Here is a 25,092-nt window from a genome sequence, read left to right as displayed (position 1 = left end):
GGGGGGGACGGTTGGTAAAGACATTTACCAGCATTTTGCCGGGTGGGTTTCAAAATTATGACTCAAGTGTCTCCTCATTTTTTCTCCTCATTTGCTTGCATCATACTGTTTGCTGGCTGGGGATTACATTATGATCAAATTCGCTTTCCTTTAAAAAAATTATAGGAAATGACCCAATTGTTACATGTTATCCCTAGTTTGTGTCGAACACGCTAACAGGTATAAGCAAAATGTTGTGATAGCTGTTAGTGTTGGACACAAACTACGGATAACATGCAACAATTTGGTCCTTTCTTTTAAATTTAGTCCTTGGCTCTCCATCTGAGTCCATTATATTTTATAAAATATCTTCAGAATTGAAATCAGCAGGTTACTAGCCCGATTGACATATCACGCATGCTTTATTGAATCAAAAACAGAAAGAAGACAAGCCATGATTCGTGATATCTTACTCCAGCTGGTGCTGCTGATTCCGATTCTGAAACTATTTTGTTGCGAATTTTCGGGCAAGTATGATTTATGCATGTTGTATTTGGTTCCTGTCACATAGAGTCAAGTGTCTGATGTCATAATTAATATTATGGTCTTTGTGTTCATGTGAGTATGGTGTGATGTGTGACATTTATGGTATGTGGTGCATGCAAGAGTACGCGTTGTCAGGGTGTGAGAATGTGCTTCCGTCTGTGAGAGTGACTGTCGAATGAATGCTGTACATGCGCAGTGCTAGTTTGGTCTGGGAATGAGAGTCATGTGTGATTGGTCCGTGGTCTGGTTGTCTTTGTCTTGTCATGTGTTCTGTATGTATTAGTCCCTGATTGGTCTTCCCGATTTGTCGTCGCTTCATTACTGCTTGTTTCTTTGTTGTTTCTTGGTGTTTTTTTCCCGTTGTCTTTTGTTTAGTCTTGCATTTCTTTCTTCCTCCTGCACCCTTGTCATTTGTTGATAGTATGAAGTCAGAAAGAGTATCAAGCTGTTTGCATTGTCGTGTGGCAGGGGCCAGGGGGAGAAAGCAATCACAAACCATTATTGGTTTCATTGGCACCCAACGTGAGGCTCGAACCCACGACCCTGAGATTTAAAAAAAAAATGTGGAGACAAACACAAAGCAAGACACAGGGGATGTCGGGACGACGTGCCGATGTACAGGGAGCAACTCGACCGCCACCTCTGGTCGGTCGAGTTGCTCCCGGTACATCGGCACGTCGTCCCGACATCCCCTGTGTCTTGTTTTTTGTTTGCCTTATGCTCTACCGACTGAGTCCCCTCGCCGACTTCTTCAGTATAAATTGTATTCTTGCCTCTACTAGTTAGAATCTCCTTATCCCCTTACCCCTTGCTTGAATCTATCCGGCTTGAGCGAACCCGTAGGTGAACCTTTTGAATCCACCGACTTGAACGCAGCAATACCTATAATAAATGATTATAATAATCTTATGGTGAAAAAGGAGAAGGACAACATGTTACTAGTTATGACTAACTGTCCACCAACGTAACCAGATCTTATACAGTCAGCGAGTGCGACAAAATGAGCCTTTCAAGTTGGAAGGTTGTTGGTTTGCGCTTTGGAGAAGTGGTGGAGCTAGGTGGCAGGTCGCCGAATGTCTCAGTACTTCTTGTCAGTTCTGTGCTATTTCGTCGCACTCGCTGACTGTATAAGATCTGGTTACGTTGGTGGACAGTTAGTCATAACTCGTAACATTTTTTCCTTCTCCTTTTTCGCCATAATTTAATTGGCTCACCATCCGAGTTCAATAATCATCTAAGAAAAAAGCTTATCCCGTCCGGTGCTAAGTGGATTCTTGTCTTCTTGTTTTAGATCAGCACACAACTGGGCAACATAACACCAATTTCACTTATCGCCTGCTCAGGCCACTAGCCAATGCTGATCAAGCCAAACAGGATTGCGAGGCAGTTGGGCTGAGGCTTCCGAGCCTCCAGTACGATTGGAGCATGGTCAGCAATTTACTCAATTCGTACAGTTTTGAACTTAGCGTTCTGGGTCTGCAGGCTGTCCGGTACACATTCGGGCTAGATAAGGACGACAATATTGTAAAGATCGACAAGGACCAACCAGACCGCCTATTGGCATTAGATAGTGCCACTAAAAAAGTATATGATCAAACAGCTACCTACTTCTGCACCCGTAAGTCGTCCTCGGCACTTTTTGAGATGTGAGCGTTGGGATATGAGATTTCCCATGAGAAATTTTAAGAGATGGGGTTTGAGATGTGAATCTTAGGTGTGAATTTGAGAAGGGTATTCGATATGTGTATTTTTGAGTTGTTAGTTTTTAGAAGATGGGTATTTGATGTGAATTCGGGGTGCGTATTTCGAGAGATTTCCATTTGAGTTTTATATTTTTGTGCTGAGAAGTTGTGATGTGTATTTGAGGTGCTAGAGTTTGAGATATGAACGTGTACATGGCCAGCAATCGAGGACATCTGAGAGTTGTAATTTTTGTACTCCTCCAAGGTGTGATTTTTGGCGTGCTAGGCCAAGCGCAAGGAAGCCATCTGCAAAAACTGCAGCAAATGGTTGCTGTTTGATCCTTTGGTGTAATCTTTGTTTCTAGTCGAAGCTAGTTGCTGTTTGGAGCAGAAACGCCTAAATTGACTATTTTCTGCATGTACTCATACATGTACTCATGTACTCAGTCATGCAGTCTCACTCGTATTTTAGCTCTTTTTCTGGAATGGATGCTGCTCTGCGCCCCTTGGTGAACATTTCCTGCGCTCGTGGAGCAGCTGAAAAGGACCACTGGTATGTCTGGTTCCTGGTTTGAAAGTGGAGAGTCGACTTTTGTGCCTGGAAAACGGAGTAGAGAGCGATAAAGGTACGTCTGTGGCTTATTTTTGAGTGCTCCTCGTACATTTTTGATCGTAATAGAAATTCTCAGACCAAAGTCAGACCAAAGTCAGCGCGATGATGGCCGCACAGTTTTCTTGTGGATTTTTTAGTTGTTTCATCTTGTATCTATGTCAGTATCGTGATGGTGAAGTGGAGAGGGTGATTTTCTTCCTCTAGGCTTCGTTCGGCCGACTTTGCTTCGTCCTCGTTGAAACGTGATCCTGAAAAAAAGGTCGATTCACAAAATTATGTTGATTTTCAATGTACGTGAGGAGATGCGATTGCTGGCTATGAATTTGAGATATGAACGTGTAATTTGAGATATGGGTGAAATTTGAGATAAGAATGTGTACTTTGAGCCTTATAGGAGTCGATGGCCGGCTGGCGGGGTTGTTTGGTATTATTATAAGGCCATCATTTTTTATATCTATGTTTTGCGTCAGTTCAACTTCCAGAATCATATGCAAGAGGTGGAAAAAAATAAAAGTTGCAAAATAATAAAAGGCTCATCAGAGGTGTATAGCACTGTAGATAGCACAATAGCTCGTGCATGGTGTACATTCGAAAGAAAAATCTTACATCGAAGCTCAACATCTGGGTTATCAGCATGAGTAAATAATCACTTTGGACAGAGAAGGCAACCGTTCGCTGGATTATTGGTATATGTACTCAGACTTCAGCGGCGGTGCAAAGAGCCCCAGAACGACGCATCCTCTCAGCTTGAGGCGACCGATGCTGTCTGGTGTAAGCTCATAGAATACTGCTCGCAGATGCCTAACAAATGATTTACCAACGCTGGCATCGAGGCCATTTCTGAATTCCAGCTTCGCCGTATGCAACCAGTCCACATTGAGTGATGACTTGCGCGATCGCACACTCACTGTGCATGTTCGATTTTTTCCGAAAAAAATCAAAAACGTATGCGTGCGGACGACGCGAAACATAGATATAAAAATGATGGCCTAACCCGCACAATAAATGGGAACTAGGCCCAATGATATCAAGGCGAATGGCCAAACAGCATTTAGAAATGAAAGGAAAATAATTTGTCGAGGCTGCGAGGTAATGCCCCAGTGTCTGGAGATATTTGGATTTTGTAGAAAAAAAATGCTAGTATACGCCCGTAAGTTGACACACATACAAAACTAGTGCGGGGTTGGTTGCAGAAATGCTTACAATTTCAGAAGCCTTCGTCCTAGGTAAAAAACTAACATGAATGAAACCGTTTCACTCACACATGCATAGGACTCAAGTCTGAGTTTTGTGCAAGCTGTTCTTAGCATTCACAAGGCTTCCTAAACACTCGACCTAAATTAAAGGTTCGCCCATTTTTAGAGTCAATGTCTGTAACGACCAAATATCACCAGACATCGCCAAATATCCGATTTCGCTCTAAGTTAGCCTCTTTCATCCCCGGGTGGACCAAATTCACCCACCATGACAGCTTGGTGCAGAAGCGCTGCGTTCCTTATGTATGGTCCGAAATATGAAAATCGACTAATATTCGCTCTGAAACACCTTCAAGCAAGGTACAAGAATGAGTGGCCACCGCTGCTCACCACAACACAGCGCAGCCAATCCAATTACAGTAGGTATCGGTTATAGCGTGGGTGTTTGAAAAACGACTTTCCATTCTTATTTCCGATATTTCTTACACACGATAAATCAAGTGTGACATCATGTGCATGTGCGCAGAGGCAGGAAGATCATCGTACATACAACGTGGTGCTACTGTGCATGCGGCTGGTCACAGTCACATAGGCTTACCATGTGGCTATGCAACATGAGTTACATGACCACAATAGTTGAACCTGCAGCGCTAGGACCCAACGCGAGTCAGATCAGAACTGCTTTGGACGGATGTTACAACTACAGGCGATATACTTTGTACTGATCTGGCATGTTTCGCTACACAAAGTCCATTCTTAGGACCGATATATTCTACTGTACGATAAAATTGCTTGTAAGAATAAATGTCCACATGAAATCCATGTTATGATTATGAAAACATGAGAGTTCATTCTTGTAGGCAGTATATTCTTTTACACGACCACGCTATAACCGATACGCACTGTATATCCGAACAACGATCCAAGTCACGTAGCAATGTTTAGCCATCCAGCTTTCGACTGGTGATGAGTCCCTCGAGCGAATCGATCAATTCAGCCTGTCCAATGGCGACCATTACGAAGGCCATTTTTCAAGGGCCAGTAGCAGCGAGGTTCCGTCCTGAAATTTGGGGTAGACCACCACCATAGTCTGCTGCAACATATCCCAAGCCCCAACAAGTGGTCTTGAATAAAGTTATCCACTGAAGACCACTTGGGGAAATATTCAAATTTCAGCCCTCCAACGGCCAAGCACTAGCCAAATCCAACAGCATGGAACGAAGGCACACACAAATCGCCTCCATATGCCTTTTCGCTATGCTACCAGCACCGAGACATCATGGGGAATAATCCCTGCCCTTACAGAAACTCGAATGAAACCGCCACAAAGGGTCACTTGCTGAACAACAGCCCAACATGACTGCAGTAACTGCCTTTTCTCCACCTGCTCCCAGTCCCGTGCCATCTCCACACTTGTTCAAACAACAAAAAATCAAAGGGACGACTATAACTACACTTAGAAGACTGTTTATTGACACGACGACGAAACACAACTAGACATGGCGAACTCAAGACGAAGACATGATGAACTCAAGACGAAGACTGCTTTTCAAACCACAGCAACACGCGCATGCACCAACATAACGTACACAGGACGTACACAAAATAACGTACTATATACAATATGGTAAGTCTATCGATATACGGTACATACGGTATGATACGGTAGAAAATCCGTCTACTACAATGACGAGAAGAAAAACAGCTCAACAACAACATATCAGCAAGGACTGCAACAGTAGTGCAAGATGGCCCAGAAAGTTCTTGTGTACTGGGCAGCTAGTGCACACGAGTTTCACATGCGTGCCACGCTCCCATCAAAAAATTCAAAATTTCTCTCAGGTTGCTATGATCTCACCTACTTCCGGTTCTTGCGCGGTTACATCATGCATTTTTTAGGTATCAAAGGACTACTGCTGTCCCCCAAAAGGGGATTTTCCCATGATGTCTTGGTGCTGGTAGTGTAGCTAAAAATCATAAGGCATCTGGAGGCACTCCGTGTGTGCTTTCCTGCCACGTGGTTGGATTTGGCTAGTGCAAGACAGTTGGAGAGTTCGAAATTTGAGTATTTCCCCAAGGGAATTTTCGTGGATAACTTTATTCAAGACCACTTGTTGGGGCTTGGGGATGTGTTGTAGCAGACTATTGTGGTGGTCTACCCCAAATTTCAGGATGTAAGCTCGCTGCCACTGGCCCTTGAAGATGGCCTTCGTAATGGCCGCCATTGGACACGTTGGTTTGGCTGCGCTGTGTTATTGTGAGCAGCATTGACCCCTAGTTCTTGTACCTTGCTTCAATGCGTTTTTTAGTCGATGTTTATATTTTGCCCAATATCGAAGGATCTCTGCACAAAACCATCATAGTGGGCGAATAAGTCCCACGCAGGGATAAAAGAAGACAACTTTGCGCGAAATCGGAAATTTGGCCATGTCCGGTGATATTTGGTCCTTACAACACCATTGACTCTTAAGTAGCATTAAACAATTAAGGTGGCTCAGACCACATGCGCGCGCATCGAAAAAAGTACCTACTGCCGGCACGCGAACGAAGCGTGCTAGTACTTTTGTAACCACGACTTGAAGCGTGCAAACGTAACATTTGTACTTTTTCCGCGTGCTCTCTTCAAACTTCAAATTTGTGGGCTTTGTGTTTTGATTCTCCTTGCTTGTACTTGTGGCGTTTGTAATGGCTGCCTTTCCTTTCTTCGCATAGTATAGCCAGTTCGTTTGACTTAGTTCTAGCACTGGGCTGCCAATAATGCTGCTGCTGCATAGTGTTCGAAGCTGGTGTTCCAAGGAGAGGGTTGTACGTCTTTTTCAGTCTTTCGTGAGAAATAACACGACAAAATAAGTCGAGCCTGTTGTGGAATCTGAGATTGGTGAGTCTTGAAGAACCAGAGCGTGACTCTGAGCAGAATGAGGCTAAAGGATGCAAGGGGGAAGTCGTGCTTATGTCCGAGGATGTCTGGTAGGACGAAGGTATGTGTCACACATTTTTTATTTGTTGATTTCCGCCTGGCATGGTCACCTCGACGTTCGTGATATATGCTCACCCACCACTGATCGTCGAGGTGTCTTTGTCAGCCACGTAAACTATTCCTTCTTGGACATCGACGATTGAATTCTCTGGGTGTGTTCGGATCGTAGAGTTGAGAGTACTAGATGAAAGGTTGTATCGTGTCATTGTCTTCATGTGTTCATTATCCATCTATGTTTTTGTTCGTCATTTTTTGTTGTCCGATCTGTCTTGTGTTGAAACCATTGCTGTATTGCAACAGTACATGTATTGCAAGATTGACTGTGTGAGGATGCCACCTTTGAAGATACAGTCTGGTTGTACATATTGGCTGTGTAAATTTTACATTAGTTTATATCTATTACTTGCCTATACCATAAAATCCACAAAACACAACCCAATTGTCACAGTGATTTCTATTTTTCACTCCATTATCACTGCGGTAAGTCCTAGTTTATACTATTGGACAATGAATCTCATTCTGTGAACTACCGTACTGGCAATATATGTTGCCGCAGTGAGGCCATGAAGCGTTACATTGGCACATGTTTGCCGCACACAGGGCGTTACATGCAAAGTCGCACAGGAGCCGTTACACAGGTTTCTATATTGCCGCAGTCCTTTTTTTGCTATTGCCGCATCACTTTTTTTGCTATTGCCGCATCATTTTTTTGCTTTTGCCGCATCATTTTTTCTTTTCATCCACATTGAAGGCACAGAAATTCAGTTGCTATCCAACTGTTACAAACCCGACGACAAAGGGCGACAACGATATCAATAGAAGACTGTATATTTTAACTATCAGAGTGATCTGTTCACAAAAAGATCATCAAAAGGAAAGTGACATAGGGGAAGAGCGAGTGTCAGGACTCAGGACTTCCTGCTGCATCCAGTTTTGAACTTTTCACCACGCGGTACACGTGCTTTCACAGTTTTCAGCCTTTTTTTTTGCAGTGCAAACTGCAATGAAAAGATCGCCACACCCCGCCGGACGCGCGTTACGAACTCAACGAAAATTTGTCGCACTAGCCTGGTCGCGCGTTACGCCGCACCCCCCTGCGTTACGCGTTACGCGGCAACATATATTGCCAGTACGGTATGTGTTCCCAGACTCATTCACTAAATACATGTTCCATTCTTGAACCATGGTGCAGAATACATACGTATTTGTATTATATCTGCAATTGCGAAATGCACCAAATTGTTGTAATATCCTAAGTAAAGTAAGAAAATACAATTATCAATGGTGGGTATGTGTCATAGTTGTAGCCTGCATAGATTAGACTAAAAAATCTGAGGAAGATACACTTCAACAGGAAACAGAACAGCTTTTTCTTATTGGAAATGGCAAAATTTCAAGCATCGACGCCTCTCCGAAAAACAACTCATACGACGCCAAACATATCGGTGACCCCCCCCCCCCAATATTTTTAGACAATCAACATAAGCACTACCCAAGGAACAAATTCCCAAGTTTATATAAGCTTTCTATTTTTTTTTTTAATTTTTGGAGTTTGGTGGTCTGAGCCTCCTTTTAAAAGAGACCATTGATTGTCGAGTGGTCAGGAAGCCTTTAGTGTATGTGGCTGCAATGGAGTTAATAAGTAGCATGCGAATACTTTTAACATGTTCTTTATAATTATTAAAAGTAGAAAGGAAAAGGACATATGGAAACGAGTTAAGAGTAACTCTCCACCACTGTAACTAGATACTATATACAGTCAGAAAGTGCAACAACTAGGCACAAAACTGACAGAGTACTGAGGCAGGGAGATGTGTTGAAGCTAGGTGTCAGGACGTCGAATGTCTCAGTACTCTGCCAGTTTTGTGCCTAGTTGTTGCACTTTCTGACTGTATATAGTATCTAGTTACAGTGGTGGAGAGTTACTCTTAACTCGTTTCCATATGTCCTTTTCCTTTCTACTTTTATAATTATTTTTCCTCAATCTGCGGACAGTATCCTGTTTCGTCCTTTGTGGACTCATCAGTGCTGCACAGAGAAAATGAGGCCGATCCTGATGGCAAACGAAAAAATAGATTTTGCAAAGCCATATTTAAATTAGAACAGGCCTTATTATTGTTATGTATGATCCTGCCTCTGATCTGTGTTACCAGTACCTAATGCTAAGAGGACGTGTGTGCGACCAGCTAATCCAGCCAACGGATCCTACGGCACAGGCACCTTCACAGCCACACAAACGCTGACGTTAACTTGTGCCAGTGGCTACCAACTATTCAATTCTGCTACTGCGACTTGCGAAGCAGATGGCCAAGTGACCGGTGCAAATGGCACTTGTGCCCGTAAGTTTCCATCTTTTTTTTTTCATCTTTGTTCCATTTCACACTGTAGTTCATTGATAGTTGCGGTGAGCTTTTTTTTTCTTTTCTTTTTTTTTCTCTATTTGAATTCGCTAAAACCAAAACGGACTGAACTGTCCAGTGACAAGGGAGCGAATGATGAGCGTCATAATCACTATGCAGCAAAACATGTCGGGGAAAATGAGACAGACTAGAAGGAGGGTTTGCACAACACTAGTACATAGAGGGGAGTACGAGAGCTTCACGATCATGTCTTTAGAAACTTGCCATCCTAGTGAGGTCCAGATAAAATAATTCGTGTGTGTGTTTGTTTGTTTGTGCATACCTGTTTTGTGTGTGTGTGTGTGTGTGTGTGTCTGTGTGTGTCTGTGTGTGTGTTTGTGTGTGTGTCAGAGAGAGAGAGACAGAGAGAGAGAGACAGACAGGCAGACAGACAGACACGCACACAGACAGACAGACAGACAGAGTATGTAGGAGAGAGGTGCGCATAATGTACCTACATGCAATTGTACTCCTTTACAACATGCACGCCGTGTGCCAAAGTTGGCGCATTACTCGAAAGTTGGCACAGTTTTGATTACTGAAAGTGTTGACGGCGATGATCCTGTCTCTGATCTGTCTCCATTACTAGGGAGCTGTACAAGGCCATCTAATCCCTCCAACGGAGCCTACAGAACAGGTGACTTCAACTCCGTACAGAACACGCTGAGGTTAACTTGTAACAGTGGCTACCAGCTATACAACTCTTCTACGGCGACTTGCGACTCAGATGGCCAAGTGAGCGGTGCAAATGGCACCTGTCATGGTAAGTTTCTGCCGTCTTCGTTCGATTCCACCATGTAGTTTGTTGGCAGTTGTGATGAGCCTTATGACCATATACATTGATTGTATGATGTCACTGCCTCTACAGCCCCCTTCCTACAACGACCACACACTCTGCACACCTCCTCCTGCCTAAAATAACACTGCTAGCCCTGAAACCTACGCAGCCCCCACATTCACACACAGCTTTCCACACCGCGCACAATACCCATCAATACCTCTCCTGGCATGTATACCGGCAGTTGTAATTTTTGTACTTCTCCAAGATGTGATTTTTGGCCTAGGCCGAGCACAAGGAGAAGCCTTCTGCCGAAAAAATTGAAGAAAATGCTTGTTGTTTGGTCCTTTGATGTAATCTTTGTAGCTAGTCAAAGTCAGTTGCCGTTTGGAGCAGAATCACTGAAATCGACTATTTAATGCAAGACTGTACTGATGTACTCAGGCATGCAGGTTTTCTCATATTTTTTTACCTGTTTGGCCGGAATGGATGCTGCTCTGCGGTCCTTGGTGAACATTACCTCACTCGTGGAGCAGATGAAAAGGACCACTAGTTTGTCTTGTTCCCATTTTGAAAGTGAAGAGACGACTTCCGTGCATTGAAAAAGGAGTAGAGAGCGACAAAGGCACGTCTGCAGCTGATTTTTGAGTGCTCCTCATACATTTTTATGGTAATAGAAAATTCGCAGCCCAAAGTCAGCTCGGCTGTGGGCGTACAGTTTTCTAGAGGAGTTTTTAGTTGTTTCGTCTCGCACCTATGTCAGGATCGTGATGGTGAAGTGGAGAGGATGATTATCGTCCTCTAAGCTTCGTTCGATCGGCTTTGCTTCGTCCTCGTTGAAAGGTGATGCTGAAAAAAGATCGATTCGCAAAATATGTTGATTTTCAATATCTCTTATTGGCGATGGTGCCATCGTGAGAATAAAGAATTCAGATATGCGATTGCTGGCTATGCCCACGATTTGGCTCTACACTACAGTCCATTTCAAAACTATAGACGTGTACCTAGGCAAAAACCGTTATGCCAGCATCTATACCACATAAAATCTGTGATCACTTTGTGTGAAATTATCGACCACAACTAAAACTACGCGGTCTTCAGACCCCTGTTGTGGCGCGATTTCCTGGCCTTTTCGTGGAGACAACTAGAAGACTGTATTTACTTATTGGTTTCAACCATACTCTCAAATCAACCAGAAAACAACAACAACAACACGTCAGGCGAAATTACTGGTCAGTCGGCGTCACGCATTTTTCACAAAAATTTGCGTTTCACCTGCGGGGAGAGTATGCGTGTACTCGAGTCTCATCCTGAGCACGTTTTTTTGAAACGAGTACTCTATAAGCTATCGAGCGAGTACTGTCACTATCGAGTCGAGTATCGAGTACTCTATAAGCACACATGCGCATATATGTCAATACCACATACCCAATTTTTTGCACACCATTTACACAATTCAATATCCTTCAATAAACACACATTTTCATTGCAAAGCCACATGGACGACGGACGTGTACGTCACTATCAAGTTTTTTTAGTTTTTTATTTTATTTATTTATTTATCGAGTATCGAGTCCTTTTTTGATATCGAGTCGAGTACTCAACGAGCGGGTACTCGAGTACTCGGCGTACTCGTTTCAGCACTAGTTTTTCAGCTCCAGCTGTATTTTTCATTGCAAAGCCGTCCTCGATTGTTGTGTTCGTTGTTCAAACGAACTGGACATTCAATCATGAAGGCAGAGGACATAGGAGCCTGATTCGAGTTTCTCGTGCCATAGGACGGCCACACACAGACACTTTGGGATTTTCTGAATATAAAATACCGTACGCACGATGCTCAGATCAATTTGTGCGATATCAAATTGTTTGTGATCTACCACATCGAGCAGAACGGGATCCAAACACAAGCTTACCGACGGTTAGGCTGCCGACCTGACTGGAAAAATGATCCCTGGCTTCACCAGACGCCAGAAGTCGGACACCATGTCCCTTGCCGCGACGTCCATCTCCAAAAAGAACTCCATCTTCGTCGTGAAAAGGCTTGAAATACTCAATATTCAACCGAGATTCGCGGTCTCACCCTTTCTCAGATCGAATCATTTTTTGTTGTAGCAGTTGCAGGGCAGTTCCCCGCCACTACTTCAACAGAAGATGGCTCCAAACCATGCCTGGAACAAGCCATATCGAGGTTGCAAGCCACCCATCTCAGCACTTTTTTTGAAGAAATTCAAAATTTCAATGGTGGAAGATATACTATGGAGAGAATTTCAAAAAGTATGTTTCGCGGAGCGATCGCTCAACCTACGTCATTCAAACTTTGCAGGATGGTTCAGACATACATGCTAGGCATGGAACCACAGAAGATGATATCATAGCTGACACACAGAGTCACACACACAGCAGATTCGTGTGCACAGATACTAAATTAGTGGACGTCGTCATCTTCTTCCCGCTGATCTCAAATGTACTATGACGTGCTATTTCGCCTGACGACGATCGCCAAATCGCTGTCATCAGCAAAACGTGCCCGCGTGCGTGCATTGGCTTACGTGTACTTCAGTGTGCGTGCATGCATATCGAAGTGTACGAGTAGAAAAGCAGAATGATCATGCATGATGCATCGATGAGTCATACCACAACGTAACCATGGATATAAATAATGGCGACGCGATGGCGACAGCAAAGACAGTTCCGCGTACAAAAGCGCAGGTGCAACAAGGACAAATCAGAGTGCAGAACAAACAGAAATTCAAATCGAAAGGAGATAAATATTGTGGAGATGAAGCAAATCAGTTTGGTCTGTCAGAGGGTGCTTGCGCCCAGAGACAGGGTGACAGCAAACCCTGTCAGAGAGAGTCAGTGTACAGAATAGGATTACATAGAACGCAGCACGCAGTGGAGTTGCTGTGGAGAGCGAGAATGCAAGCAACAACGTAAGTATTATCTATGCAACTGATTATATCGGCGTATCCGACAAACACTTACAACAAACACTGTATCGTAACATCACACTCGTAAATCTCGCACACTCCCTCCTTGACAACATGACAACTGACACTCATAAATCTCGCACACTCCCTCCTTGACTATCCAATAGTCAACTACATTACAACACTAGAATAGAAAGATGCGACTGCTGGTGCACTGCCATACTCACAACCTGTTGGCACTGATTAGCTGCTGTACTGCTCGAGATGATTTTCAGTGTGGCGTTGAGGAGGAACGGACTCGACGTGAGCCCGAACATCACGCGGGCGAACCGGTACACCTGCACATGCCGCTCATTCCAGAACGGCCGATCCCACCACAGGAACCGCAGTGCATTCCGGTCGTGTTCGCATACGTTGAGCATGAGGAACGCCTTCTCAATGTCCCCAGTCAGGGCAACTGGATAGCACCGAAAGCGGAGGAGGATGTCTGGGATGTGCTCCAGCAAGTTCGGCCCGGAGTGGAGGCAGCTGTTGATGGAAGGATTCTTCCCTGCGTGTGCTGAGGCATCGTACACCACCCGCACCTTGGTGGTAGCCTTGTCCTTGCGGACTACTGCTTGCACTGGGTTCCCATCCACGGGCTGGGTACCGCGAGACTCCAGGTCCCCGAACCGCTTTAGCTGCTGCTCTAGGTGCTCAGCTGTGACCGCGAACACGTGCGTTGCTGCTGAATCTGGTGCTGATGGCTTGGGACACCCGGACAAAACCCAACCAAGCTTTGTCGCTATGGCAACCAGGTTATCACTGCCACGGATGATGTTGCCCTCTGTGAATTCCCAGTAGTGGTCTGCACCAATCAGGATGTCCACATTGGCCGCGCCAGTGCAATCTTCAGCCAGTTGCAATGTCGAAAACGGTGCGAGCGACTCCGCTACCTCGGTCGGAAACTGCTGGCTGATCGGCGCGCTGATCAAGGGAACGGCTACTGCTGCCACTGACACTGGGCTCCCCTCCAGTGTTGCGATGCTCAGTCGCACGACGTCGACTTCCTTTGGCGACCCGTACTGTGTGTCAAAACCACGTATGGCCAACTGCTCCGTGTGGTCCGTCGGCAGGTCCAACTGTTGACGCAGGCTGTTTGTTACATATGACCGCTGGCTGCCCAAATCCAACAAGATGCGGGCTTTGAGCTGACGGTTCGGTTCTTCCTGTGAGGCCACCGTTGCCTTGGCCGTCTGGAGTAGCGGTGCCGATGCCTGCGACATGGCGGAGCACGTTCCGGAGAATGTCTGCTGCCCGTCTGCGCAAATGGTGGTGTGATGCCGTCTATCACATTTGCCACACCGTGTCTTGGACATACACTTGGCTGCTATATGCCCTTTCCTTGTGCACACAAAACAGCGGCGCTGCTGGATCAACAAATCTTTCCGCTTGGCCACACTGGTTACAACGGAACATGACGCGGTAGCGTGGTCTCGCCCACAGTAGATGCACGCCATATTGTGCACCGTGGTGTTGAGTGATGCCGCTGTTGCCATGGCGCCCCGGCGTGGCTCTCTGGTGCCACTTTGGACGCTGGACACATAGGAACAGCGTTCCCTGGTTCGTATTTCTTCCCGCAACTGCCGCAGCACTTCTTGCAACGCGAAGGACGCATCGCCTACACCTTTGCACACATCCAGGCGCACCGCCTTTGGCAACTTCTGCAGAAGAATTGGGGCGAACATATCTCCATAGTGCTCGGTCTTCCGGCCCATATTCTCCAGTGACCGCACGTGGTTCACTACTGTAAATATAGAGATAACACAGTGGTAAATCGACTGCTTGTATTGTTACAATAGTTCTGACGATATTAGTTATTTGATTGTATTCTTACTTTGTAGCTGCGTCCAGGCTCGTTGGAATTCTCATCACGGACTCCATTCTAGTTTCGAAGAGATATTATATTCTTGTCCAATTGTTCTCAAGAAATTCCTCGTCTTGTGCATTTGTTATCAAACAAATTCTTCGTAGTATTTGCAGTACGTAGTCTCGCGCTCTTTGATTTGTTTGACTCGCGCGTGACTTTCCTTTCTTTTCTTTTTGTCATGTATGACGTATCGGTATGACGTGAGTGTGTACGCACTCTGTTTATGACCACGTGACTGCATGCTCACGTGGAACTACAGTCAGTAGGCTAGTGCATTTTAGCGACTGCAGCGATCCGATCTTCTTGCTGCAGCGCTGTTTCTTCTTCTTCACTTGTGTCTTTTCTTTGGTCGCTGCACTAGTTTGTGATTACCATGATTACGCGTCAATGGACGACATGGTCGCCATTTTGTGCATGTCCTTTTTCTTGATGAATCTTGGATCTCGTGGAAAAAGAACGGTGTTCTTTTCTCCCAACTTTACCACTATTTCAATATTTCAACTCTCTTGATTCCTTGTTGATAGTTGTGGCTCAGTGCATGTGCGAGTGTGCTGGAGTGCTAGCTGGAAGAGATAGAGAGCATAGTGGTGGAGTAACACTACACTGTCCAGCAATTTGCGGAGGCCCGACAGATCATGCTCATTGCTGATACCTGGCAGGTTCAGCACGGCATCCATGTGTGCACTGATTATACGCTGCGGATCTCCGTACCGCTGCTCTAGACACTTGACTTCCGCTGCGTAATTCGCCTCTGTGAGGCTCAAACCACTGATCACTGCTGCTGCTGCTCCGTAAACACTGCTACGTAGGTATGTGAACTTATCCGTGTCTGTCAAGCCGCTATTGGAGTGGATCAGCGACTTGAACACATCAAAGAAATGCTGCCACTCCATAGCGTTGCCACCAAACTTGCCGAGCTCTAGTTTCGGCAGCTTCACTCTGGCAGAGCTGCCACTGGCAGACACTGACGATAGCGTACTCAACTGTGAGCTGGACGCTGACGACGCCACAACACTCTCTTCCGTAAGGGCAGCAAGCTTCTCAGTACTAGTATTATCACTCACGGCATCCTCAGTGATCGGGTTGACTGCTTTGCCCGAGTCTGCAGTACTCTCTGAACTCTCTCCCAGCGTTCTCAGTGTACTGGCGTGTCGGTCATCACGGGTACGTGCTTTTTCCTCTGCTGGGAAATCCAGAATCCGGTCCAGTGTGCTGCAGAACGTCTGCAGCTTCAGTGTCCAGTCATCCGCCTCCATGACTTCCTCCTCAACGTCTCCATCACTGACGTCACACACTAAATCCAAGACCTCTGCGTCCAGAGCGGCCAGCAGCTCCCTCTTGCACGCCAACAAATTGCGTGCATGACGCACAGACGCACGGACATCGTCGGCCAATACATTCAGATATCGAGCTTCGTCCACAACGTGCTGGAACTCGCCCATGCATCTCGTGCACGATCCCCGATGGCCCCCACGCACCCTGCGCTTCTTGCGCAAAACAAGCTGATCCTGCGTCTTTGCCGATGCTTCTACTGCTGGTTGTTTTGTCCCAGAGCTAGTGTTCTCACTCGTCTCTCTGGACTCCTCCTTCTCCTCCATGACTGACCAAATTTCTCAATTTTTAAAACACTAATCGACTCTCGATCTCAAGCTCCATGATCCGGCTCGAAGGACCATGTGAAATTATCGACCACAACTAAAACTACGCGGTCTTCAGACCCCTGTTGTGGCGCGATTTCCTGGCCTTTTCGTGGAGACAACTAGAAGCTGTATTTACTTATTGGTTTCAACCATACTCTCAAATCAACCAGAAAAAAACAACAACAACAACAACAACAACAACGATCGCCAAATCGCTGTCATCAGCAAAACGTGCCCGCGTGCATGCATTGGCTTACGTGTACTTCAGTGTGCGTGCATGCATATCGAAGTGTACGAGTAGAAAAGCAGAATGATCATGCATGATGCATCGATGAGTCATACCACAACGTAACCATGGATATAAATAATGGCGACGCGATGGCGACAGCAAAGACAGTTCCGCGTACAAAAGCGCAGGTGCAACAAGGAAAAATCAGAGTGCAGAACAAACAGAAATTCAAATCGAAAGGAGGTAAATATTGTGGAGATGAAGCAAATCAGTTTGGTCTGTCAGAGGGTGCTTGCGCCCAGAGACAGGGTGACAGCAAACCCTGTCAGAGAGAGTCAGTGTACAGAATAGGAATACATAGAACGCAGCACGCAGTGGAGTTGCTGTGGAGAGCGAGAATGCAAGCAACAACGTAAGTATTATCTATGCAACTGATTATATCGGCGTATCCGACAAACACTCACAACAAACACTGTATCGTAACATCACACTCGTAAATCTCGCACACTCCCTCCTTGACAACATGACAACTGACACTCATAAATCTCGCACACTTTGTCCATAAATTTTTCCAAATTGGGCGTCTGTTATCCAATCCTTTAGAAACTATATGAGAGTAATTGTGGAGCGATCCTGAGCAATATTTCGAAAACTATTCTCAAAAAGTTCCAGCCAAATTTGAAATATTTCAAAAACCCTACGCGTCTATAGTTTTGAAATGCACTGTAGTTGGAAACTTATCAATGAAGAGTGATCTTCAATGTCAACTGTGGTGGTTGCTTCTGCTTTCTTGTCTTCGTTGCCGGTACATATCACGGATTAGCGGAAAGTCTAACCATGTGTGTGTGTGTGTGTGTGTGTGTGTGTGTGCGTGCGAGCGCGTGTGTGCATGTGTGTGGGTGTGTGTGTGCATGCGTGTGTGCTTGCGTGTGTGTGGGTGGGTGTAGCAACATGCGGACATGACGGCATTTGCACGAGATACGAGGCGTGCATTAACGGGAAGTGCGTAGGTGAGTTCTTTCGTCTACACACCATTCCATTGTCGGTTTCACAACGTTCTCTTTGAATGACCATACCATGCAGATCTAATATCATACTCTTCACCTGACTATTGCTGTAGACCTTGCGTATAGCCTGTTTCAAGGGGCCATAAGATCTGTCCAACAACGCACTGTAGATCGTAGGTCAAATGACTGGTCATGTGCAGGGAGCTCAAAAATAGTACTTATAGTCAGAGCATACTAGTATCTGGGGAGTATAGGGTGTCCGGGGGAATGTCCGGGGAGAAGAGTGCCGGGGGGGGGGGGGGGGGGGGAGCAGAGAGTAGAGTATCCATGTTTGGCCTCGGAGATGGTCTTGAAAAGTGTAGACATCCAATAGATACGGCTGCACGTTGTGCCACGCTCGAGAAAAGACAAGTTTTAGGCTTTCGACAATCAGCAGCTTCAACGCCTTTTCCATCCATCAGTACTTTCATTGCCTTCTTGTCCGGTGAAATACAGGCAAAAGAATTGTATTTACCGCCATATTGTCAGGTGTGTCTTTACCACCATATTAAACCAAAAGGTGTCCGACACACGGCGACCAAAATCGACAACCAATGGACAAAACTAGCGGTTTGTTGACGACCCACCGAAGCGTGCTTCTGAGATAGTGTGATATCAATTTCAGTTTTGTTTGCAACGGCCATGCTTCCCAGCATGAATATAGACAGCTTCTAAAGCATTCAACAATCTAGCACTTTGTGGCAAGATCAAAAGGCAACTATCTGAATGAATATCACGCGACTCGGAATGCTCAGACTTGTCGTTGCAATACTTCACGCGTGCTTGTTTGGTTCCTTCACACGCGCACCTCTTTGTCTTTCCCTCTATGCGTATGACGCAGGTGACATGTTCCGCCGCGTCGTTGTCATTTCTGGCTACTCGTCTTTGCGTTGTGGCTAGCACAGCACTACCGCATAAAACTTCACTTATCACTCCCCCCTCACGTGACCGCGGACTCCTGCGTCTACACTCACACAATGACCACACAACTGTTTGGGGATAGCGCGCTGCTTGAATTATGCCAAACTTGACACGCTGAGTCCAGCTTGACTCAGCTGAGTCCCTAACTGCTATTTACTGCTCTAACATGAAGCCATGCCTGGAAGAAGGGAAAGAGCGAAAAAGAAAAAAAACTCTGGCCTTCTGCAAGCAATAGCAAGTAATGAGTGTCGGCTGTGTAAAGTCGCACAACCATGAAGTCGACCGGATGATGGTGAGTGTCCGGCACACATCTTGCTCTGCTGCTCCACCTGCGCATACCTGATACGCGTATACGGTGGTGCGCTTACGGGCGTGCTGCCTGGGCCCCAGATGCAAGATGCCTCCCTAATGCGAACTGTGCACTCGAAGCACCTGTACTAGCTGTATCACTTCGGTGATCCAAATGCGAATGCAGCCTTGCCGGTCGCCCGCTGATATGTCTACAGATAGCAAGAAGACATTTATTATAAAACAAATCTGAAGAGAAGGAAAACACAACTGAAGAGGCAAAACACATGAAGCACGGAAGTATCTCCCAAGCCAAGCAAGCATGCCGTTATGGTGCGAGGTCATACAACTGTGGTACAAATCTAGTACGGGAGTACATGAACTACAGGTCAAATATGGCATGGGGGAATCCATATACATCACGCCCCTTCGAGATAATGCTGAGAAAACAAATCCAGTATTATCTATCAAATCCAAACAAAACAAGAAAAGAATAAGTATGGCAAGCAACGGCCTATAGCACACGGCGGAACAGACATAGCATGCCACACAAGGATACGGAAAGATACGATATAAGAACAATCCTCAAGAACATGTACACGATGTGTCCAGAACAAATCAAGATGCATAAGACTGTCCACGGGTGGAGGAAATGTTCAAACGAGAGGGTGGTTGGTGTGCTCGTGTGCTGCGACGCAGAGGAGGAGGCGTAGCAGGAGCAACGGCAACAGACGGCTGTGGTGAAACGCATGGTGCTGGTGACGGCACGGGTGGAGAGAACGGACGAAGAAAACGGCGATTTCTCCAATAAACTCGACCACTAGCCAACTTGACGAAATAGTCACGGTGCTGCCCAATGGCCACAATCACGCCACGGGTTGTCCAACGCTTCGTCTTCGGATCCTGGACGTCCACAGGAGTGCCGATACGGAGAACGGGAAGAGAGCAGTGGGTGGGAGTACTGGCTGAAACAGGTGTCGAGGGTGGTGACTGTTCTTCACGCTCACTAGCGACGGTCGACCACGAGGAATCAAACTGCGTCCACTCAGCAATGACGAAAGACCGAAGTGGATGCCCGAGAAGATGCTCAGCTGGGCTCTTGCCAGACGGACCGGGCGTATTCCGCCACTCCAGTAGACCACGACGAAATGCATCTGTGTCGAGATTGCCATTTGACGAGGTCTTGAGTAGCAAGCGCTTCATAGCTTTCACTGCGGCTTCCGCATGTCCATTACTCTGGGGATAATGCGGGGAAGAGGATACGCGTTGCACTTGCCAACGGCTACAGAAGTCAGCAAACTTCTTCGATGCAAACTGGGGGCCACCGTCGGTGCACAGTACAGCAGGCACACCCAGATCGGCAAACCAACGACGACAAGCGAGAATGACATCGTGTGATGACGTGGTCCTGCCGGTTCGAACAACGCACGGCCAACCAGTCAGACGGTCGACATAAACAAGAAACTCATAGCCTTGGCAAGAGAACAGATCAGCGGACACAAACTCGAACGGCAGAGTAGGATGACGGTCATTCATCGGTGGTTCGGCTGACTGCGACGACTGGAATTCTCGACACGCGGAACAGGCACGGACAAGGGTGTCTATGTCGGCGGTGAGACCAGGCCAGTACACGAGCTGTCGGGCGCGAGCCTTGGTACGGACGAGACCTTGATGTGAGGCATGAAGATTAGCGAGAACACGTTGACGCATGGCCAAGGGAACAAGAATGCGTTGGCCTTTCATGACAATGCCCTGGTCCACTGACAGGTGTTCACGTCCATTCCAGAAGGGTTGTAGTGGAGCATCTAAATCACGCTGACGAGCGGGAAAACCATGGAGAACGCACTGGACAAGAGACTGATAGACTGGATCAGCTGAGGCGGCTGCTCGAAGTTCAGCAAACTTCAGGTTGGGGTGAGGACCATCATCACGGAGCATGCACACACGGATGCTGCGGCAATGAAGAGCAGGGGCTTCGCCGAGTTCATCATCTGAAGACGGGATGCCAACGGGATTGCGAGACAACGCATCAGCAAACGCGTGATCAGAGCCTTTTCGCCAGGAAGCGTGCACTTGAAACGACTGCAGCTTCAGGCGAAGACGGAGAAGGTGAAGATTCTCGATCTGATCTAGAGAATACGCGTTGATAATCGGGATCAACGGACGGTGATCAGTGATCAGATCAAATAGGGTGCCGGATAAGTACAACTTGCACTTGTGCACAGCCCAAACGACGGCGAGCATCTCGAGCTCAACAACAGCATAGCGAGATTCGGCGTCAGAGAGGTAGCGGTAGCCACACTGGATGATTCGCCACTTATCATCCTGCTTCTGCCACAGAACGAAGCCGAGACCACGTAGTGCAGAGGCATCAGTCTCCAGACGGAGGTCGTGTCCATGCTGGTAGAAGGCCAGGATAGGAGGAGACAGCAGAGTAGACTTGGTCTTCTCGAACGCAACAGTGTGGTTGGCATCCCAAACAAATTCACGGGTCGTCTTTAACAGACCACGAAGCGGAGTAGTGCAGGCGGCGAGGTGTGGTGAGAACTCGCTACACTGGTTCACCAGGCCAAGAAACGAACGCAAATCAGTGCGGTTCGCAGGAATGTCAAAATCGCGAATAGCCGCTGCCTTGTCATCGTCAACAACCCAGCCGTCTGGACTGACAATGTAGCCGCAGAAATGGATGTGACGTGCCGCAAAGGTGAATTTAGACGGGCTCAGAGTAATGCCATGCTGTCGAGCACACAGCAGGATGTCACGGACATGGGTGACATGGGAGGCAAAGTCGTCATCATAGGCCAGGCAATCATCTACAACCTTGGCGAAATTCGGGATTGCATCAAACGCAGCATCAGTGCGGCAGTTGAAAACATCCTCGGCGGAAATCAGGCCTTGAGGGTTGCGTAGGAAGCGATACCTGCCGTATGGGGTGATGAATGTGGTCATTGGACATGCCTGCTCACTCAGTGGGATTTGCCAGTATCCGTGCCTTGCGTCAAGCTTGGTGAGGAATTGTGCCGATCCAATACCAGAAACCACATCGCGAGCGGTGCGAACAGGGTGGGCTGGTCTCAGTACTTGGTCATTCAGTCGTTTGAAATCGACGGTGAGGCGTTTCTCGGAGGTACCTTTCTTGTCGACGAGCACAATTGGGTGACACCATTCACTAGGCTCACTGACAGGCTCGATTATGCCATCGACAACCATTGTGTCCAGTTGTGACTTGACCTGGTCACGAAACGCGTACGGAATCGGGCGTCCGGTATGGACACATGACGGCTTAGCATCTGGCTGAAGTTGGATGTCCATCGGAGGACCTGCCATCGCCTTCAAGCCAGTGTCGGAAAACACGTCTGAGAACTCCTGCAGTAGCTCATCGCGAACACGAGCGATATCAGCAGAGCTAGGATTGACAACAGGCTTTGATACAGCACGGATCTTAGGTGGCGCGAGAGCATTAGCAGCAGGGTACTGTGCAGGCCAATCTGACGGGAGGAGCTGGAGTGCACTCAAGGACGAACGTGATAGAAGAGCATCGTCCAGACCCTTGTACACGTGGATTACGGTGCTGTGTTGTCCTTCGCCAACCTGAAGTGAAGCACGAATACTGCCGACGTTCTGCAACTGCTCTCCAGATGCCGCTAGGACGCACTCTGGGTCATGGTCGAGGTTCTCGGGGAACCCGCCAAGCAGTTCGAGATGATGCTCGCCAATGGCATCGACGTCACTGCCAGTATCAGGGACCCAGGGTAGCGTGACTGCCTCATCCTCAGTGGCTAAACGGGTGGACACACGCACAGTAGGCTGCGCAGCAAGACGAGTACGCTGCAACTTCAGTTGGCCCACATGCTTCAAGTTCCGGTCCGATTGTGACGACGACCTACACATAGCGAGAAAGTGACCAGTCTTGCCACAGCCATTACATTTCTTGCCGCTGGCAGGGCAACTAGACTTTGTGTGCGGGCTCCGGCCGCAATTGGGGCACTTCTTGTGTGTGGCGCTTCCTGACGAGGGAGCGGATGCAGATGGCAATACAGGTGCAGACATCTTGCTGCCAGGCTGTCCCTGTCGGGATTGTTGCTTACTGCGTTGGTACGCGGACCGCCGCACAGCATTGAGCTGGCTGGTGGACGGGATACTGCTGCTCGTCGTGGTAGCCGCTTCCTCCGCCCGGCAAATTGTGACTGCATCGTTCAGGGTCAAATCCTTGTCAGACAATAGCTTGTGCCGGGTAGCGTCGTCACTAACTCCAATGACAATCCTGTCACGCAGGGTGTCAGCACGCACACGTGTCAGGCTTGTGCGACAGGTACTACATGTGTGTGCTGAACATTGTGAGCACAAAACAACGTCCGGAAAATCACAGCTAGTGTGTAATTCTTTCAACGAAGTGTAAAAAGAATCGAAAGACTCGCCTTTCGACTGACACCTATCGTAAAATGCGATACGATCCAGGAGTGGGTTGCGCTGCCGTCGCAAATATTCCTTGACTGCAGAAATCACATCGTCCGCATCGGGATTCGGAGAAGTCACGATAATACCCTCGCGGAGAAATCTGCGTAGCTCCTCATCAAGAGCTTGCCGCAGCGAGGATACTCTGGTCTCACGGCTCTGGGCTGACAGGTGCTGGCACTCATAATAGTCTCGCCACATTTCCTGCCATGCCGTGAAGTCGGCTAATGTCGAGGACGACAGTAAAATCGGTCGCTCCGCAGAGACAGGCTTTGGAGCTGGTGATGTGGTGCTGTGTTGCACGGGTTGTTGTGTTGGTTGTGTCAGTCGTTGTATAGTTTGTTGGAACAGGTCAGCCATTTTACGTTCCCTCTCCTCTGAGGACTTCATTTGTGCCGCCAACATCGCGGTCAGGGCAACAATGTCAGGAGCAGGGTCTGAGTCGGACATCGTGGTCGTAACCTACGCAAATGCTGGTATCACGAACAAACTACAAAAAAAATCGGCCAGTGCGCAACACAACGAGGTGCAAACACAAAGCACGAGAAACTAACCACACAGGTGAGTTCTACAAGGAACGAACAGTTCACTGCGCCATGATATGTCTACAGATAGCAAGAAGACATTTATTATAAAACAAATCTGAAGAGAAGGAAAACACAACTGAAGAGGCAAAACACATGAAGCACGGAAGTATCTCCCAAGCCAAGCAAGCATGCCGTTATGGTGCGAGGTCATACAACTGTGGTACAAATCTAGTACGGGAGTACATGAACTACAGGTCAAATATGGCATGGAGGAATCCATATACATCACCCGCCGGCCTGCCGCCTACGCGACCAGCCTGAGACTGGCCCTGCAGCATTTTGCGCTTCTAAACGCTGCGATCCGGTAGACAGCTCACTGGGCTGCCAAATACGTGACTGGCTTGAGGACAGTTCCATACTGCACGGCAGGGCGCCCAGCTCAGGCCGCACGCCGTAGCGGCGTGAGCTTGGCGCAGTGAGGGTTGGTGATAACTACAGTTTCCTCCTTCCTCCTCCGGAAACTTCCATTTCGCGTACGCATTCACTGGTTTGAGGGAAAGACGAGGCGGGGAAAGTCTGAAGAAAACAAATGACGGTCACCACCAGGACTCGAACCAGGGACCTTCGCTTGAGGCCAACGATGCTATAACCACTGAGCTATGGTGTAGCTGTCATCCCTGCAGAGAGCGTTCAACATTACATTTTCAGTTTCTTTTTGTCTGTATTCCACCTGACGAGACGGCAATGAAAGAACTTAGTGGAAAGATTTTGAAGACGTTGATGTGAGGAGCTTGAAGCATTTTCTTTTCCTGAGCGTGATGTCTTGTTTCCAGGCAAGCTAGCTACAGATGTGATCTCAATTTCCAGTAAACTGAATTTTGGCTTATTTTACATCTCAGTCGTTTGCTGCCTTGCTGGCTTCTTGACACAGAATTGAACTTAAAATGCTGTTCCGCTTTGCTTATACTATTTTATCG

General features: G+C 47.2%; 1 protein-coding gene across 2 annotated transcripts in view; it reads left to right on the top strand.

The window, feature by feature from the left end:
- LOC135828402 (uncharacterized) overlaps positions 1 to 25,092 on the top strand; it is a 163,343-nt gene that overhangs the window by 84,647 nt on the left and 53,604 nt on the right. For both annotated transcript variants that reach the window (XM_065340852.1, XM_065340851.1), the window contains 4 exons: positions 1,817 to 2,143; positions 9,147 to 9,332; positions 9,982 to 10,155; positions 17,826 to 17,888. In XM_065340852.1, coding sequence (XP_065196924.1) covers positions 1,817 to 2,143; positions 9,147 to 9,332; positions 9,982 to 10,155; positions 17,826 to 17,888 — 750 coding nt within the window. The remainder of the gene's footprint in view (positions 1 to 1,816; positions 2,144 to 9,146; positions 9,333 to 9,981; positions 10,156 to 17,825; positions 17,889 to 25,092) is intronic.

This window comes from Sycon ciliatum, chromosome 12, assembly GCF_964019385.1.
Source record: "Sycon ciliatum chromosome 12, ocSycCili1.1, whole genome shotgun sequence".
Taxonomy (NCBI): domain Eukaryota; kingdom Metazoa; phylum Porifera; class Calcarea; order Leucosolenida; family Sycettidae; genus Sycon; species Sycon ciliatum.
The sequence above is the reverse complement of the archived record's forward strand: the minus strand, read 5'-3'. Positions and strand labels throughout refer to the sequence as shown.